The sequence below is a fragment of the Entelurus aequoreus genome, linkage group LG03, assembly GCF_033978785.1.
Source record: "Entelurus aequoreus isolate RoL-2023_Sb linkage group LG03, RoL_Eaeq_v1.1, whole genome shotgun sequence".
Classification (NCBI taxonomy): domain Eukaryota; kingdom Metazoa; phylum Chordata; class Actinopteri; order Syngnathiformes; family Syngnathidae; genus Entelurus; species Entelurus aequoreus.
The window spans coordinates 88,833,369-88,835,868 of NC_084733.1; the positions used below are offsets into that span (position 1 = coordinate 88,833,369).

The following is a 2,500-nucleotide window of genomic DNA, read 5'->3' on the forward strand; positions in this document are numbered from 1 at the left end:
TGGCCCCTCAGTCTAAGTATTTGAGGGTCCCAAATAAGACAAGTAGTTTCAGGTTAAGGCAGCAGTAGGTTGGCGGTGCGTTCAAGGACCCCCGGCACAGTGGGAGTGTTGTGTCCCCTCCCCTCCTCTTCCGACGCCGAACCAGAACCATTCACATTGGGCCCCCAGACACATTTTTTTCCTCTCAATGTGGCCCCCGAGTCTAAGTATTTGAGGGTCCCAAATAAGACAAGTAGTTTCATGTAAAGGCAGCAGTAGGTTGGTGGTGCGTTCAAGGACCCCCGGCACAGTGGGAGTGTTGTGTCCCCTCCCCTCCTCTTCCGACGCCGAACCAGAACCATTCACATTGGGCCCCCAGAAACATTTTTTTTTCTCTCAATGTGGCCCCCGAGTCTAAGTATTTGAGGGTCCCAAATAAGACAAGTAGTTTCATGTAAAGGCAGCAGTAGGTTGGCGGTGCGTTCAAGGACCCCCGGCACAGTGGGAGTGTTGTGTCCCCTCCCCTCCTCTTCCGACGCCGAACCAGAACCATTCACATTGGGCCCCCAGACACATTTTTTCTCTCAATGTGGCCCCTGAGTCTTAGTATTTTTTGAGGGTCCCAAATAAGACAAGTAGTTTCAGGTAAAGGCAGCAGTAGGTTGGCGGTGCGTTCAAGGACCCCCGGCACAGTGGGAGTGTTGTGTCCCCTCCCCTCCTCTTCCGACGCCGAACCAGCACCATTCACATTGGGCCCCCAGAAACATTTTTTTTTCTCTCAATGTGGCCCCTCAGTCTAAGTATATGAGGGTCCCAATAGTTTCAGGTAAAGGCATGGTGGTGCGTTCAAGGACCATTGGACAGTAGGAAGAGGCGCGGTGGGAGTGTTGTGTCCCCTCCCCTCCTCTTCCGACGCCGAACCAGCACATTCACATAGGGCCCCCGGAAAAAAAATGTTTCTCTCAATGTGGCCCCCGAGTCTAAGTATTTGAGGGTCCCAAATAAGACAAGTAGTTTCAGGTAAAGGCAGCAGTAGGTTGGTGGTGCGTTCAAGGACCCCCGGCACAGTGAGAGTGTTGTGTCCCCTCCCCTCCTCTTCCGAAGCCGAACCAGAACCATTCACATTGGGCCCCCGGACACATTTTTTTCCTCTCAATGTGGCCCCCGAGTCTAAGTATTTGAGGGTCCCAAATAAGACAAGTAGTTTCAGGTAAAGGCAGCAGTAGGTTGGTGGTGCGTTCAAGGACCCCCGGCACAATGGGAGTGTTGTGTCCCCTCCCCTCCTCTTCCGACGCCGAACCAGAACCATTCACATTGGGCCCCCAGACACATTTTTTTCTCTCAATGTGGCCCCTGAGTCTTAGTATTTTTTGAGGGTCCCAAATAAGACAAGTAGTTTCAGGTAAAGGCAGCAGTATGTTGGCGGTGCGTTCAAGGACCCCCGGCACAATGGGAGTGTTGTGTCCCCTCCCCTCCTCTTCCGACGCCGAACCAGCACCATTCACATTGGGCCCCCGGAAACATTTTTTTTCTCTCAATGTGGCCCCCGAGTGTAAGTATTTGAGGGTCCCAATAAAGACAAGTAGTTTCATGTAAAGGTAGCAGTAGGTTGGTGGTGCGTTCAAGGACCACTGGAGAGCAGGAAGAGGCGCCCACGGCGCGGTGGGAGTGTTGTGTCCCCTCCCCTCCTCTTCCGACGCCGAACCAGAACCATTCATCTCTCCCCTCCTTCGGCTTCCACATCCGGGTTACACACGCCAGTGTTTGTCGTCTTGCGTCGTGTGTGCGTCTTGACACTGGAGGGAGAGAGGAAAAAAAAATAAAAAAAATTCGCCCCTACCGAGACGCCTCGCAGCCTCTCGCCCGACTTGGCGCCTCGCAGAGCGGACACAGCTGCCGGCGCGACTCGCTGATGTCGCCCAGCTGCGGTAAAGCGGGCATGAGGCGCTGGTGGTAGCCGGGCCAGCCAGCCAGCCAGCCTTGTCGTGCAAAGGGGGCCAGTCTGCGGGGGATATCAACCATGTCGAAGAGCCTGAAGAAGAAGAACCACTGGACCAACAAAGTCCACGAAGCCGTGATTAGCCGCGGCAAGGACGGCGAGCTGGGCTTGGAGCTGAAGGGGGGCGCCGAGCTGGGCCAGTTCCCCTACTTGGGCGAGGTGAGAGCGGGGAAGGGGCTCGTCCAGAGCGGCAAGCTGGCCGAGGATGAGCTGCTGCTGGAGGTCAACGACATGCCCGTAGCCGGCCTCACCAGCCGGGACGTGCTGGCCGTCATCAAGCACTGCAAAGACCCGGTGCGCTTCAAATGTGTCCGGCAAGGTAAGCGACGTCCATCAATACCCACTTTTTGACGGCTTTTAGAGCCGGGCCTGCTGTGGTTCCACAACCGGAACCAATAGTGGTGATGTGCAACCTTTTGTTTACCACAGTCCGGAGGGGGCGTGTCCTCTTCCTCAACGTGGACTCCAATAATGTCTGCAAATACATCCATGTTGCAAACATTGGAATTATTATCAGTGCTG

The 2,500-nt window shown here is 55.0% G+C and overlaps 1 protein-coding gene across 1 annotated transcript in view; it reads left to right on the top strand.

Annotated features, from left to right (window-relative positions):
* The first annotated feature begins 1,619 nt into the window (after nt 1-1,619).
* The window catches only part of LOC133647060 (membrane-associated guanylate kinase, WW and PDZ domain-containing protein 2-like), a 233,263-nt gene continuing 232,382 nt past the window's right edge, over nt 1,620-2,500 (top strand). Inside the window, exon 1 of the mRNA XM_062043117.1 lies at nt 1,620-2,297. Within this exon, the coding sequence (XP_061899101.1) occupies nt 2,000-2,297 (298 nt within the window). The 5' untranslated portion in view covers nt 1,620-1,999. The remainder of the gene's footprint in view (nt 2,298-2,500) is intronic.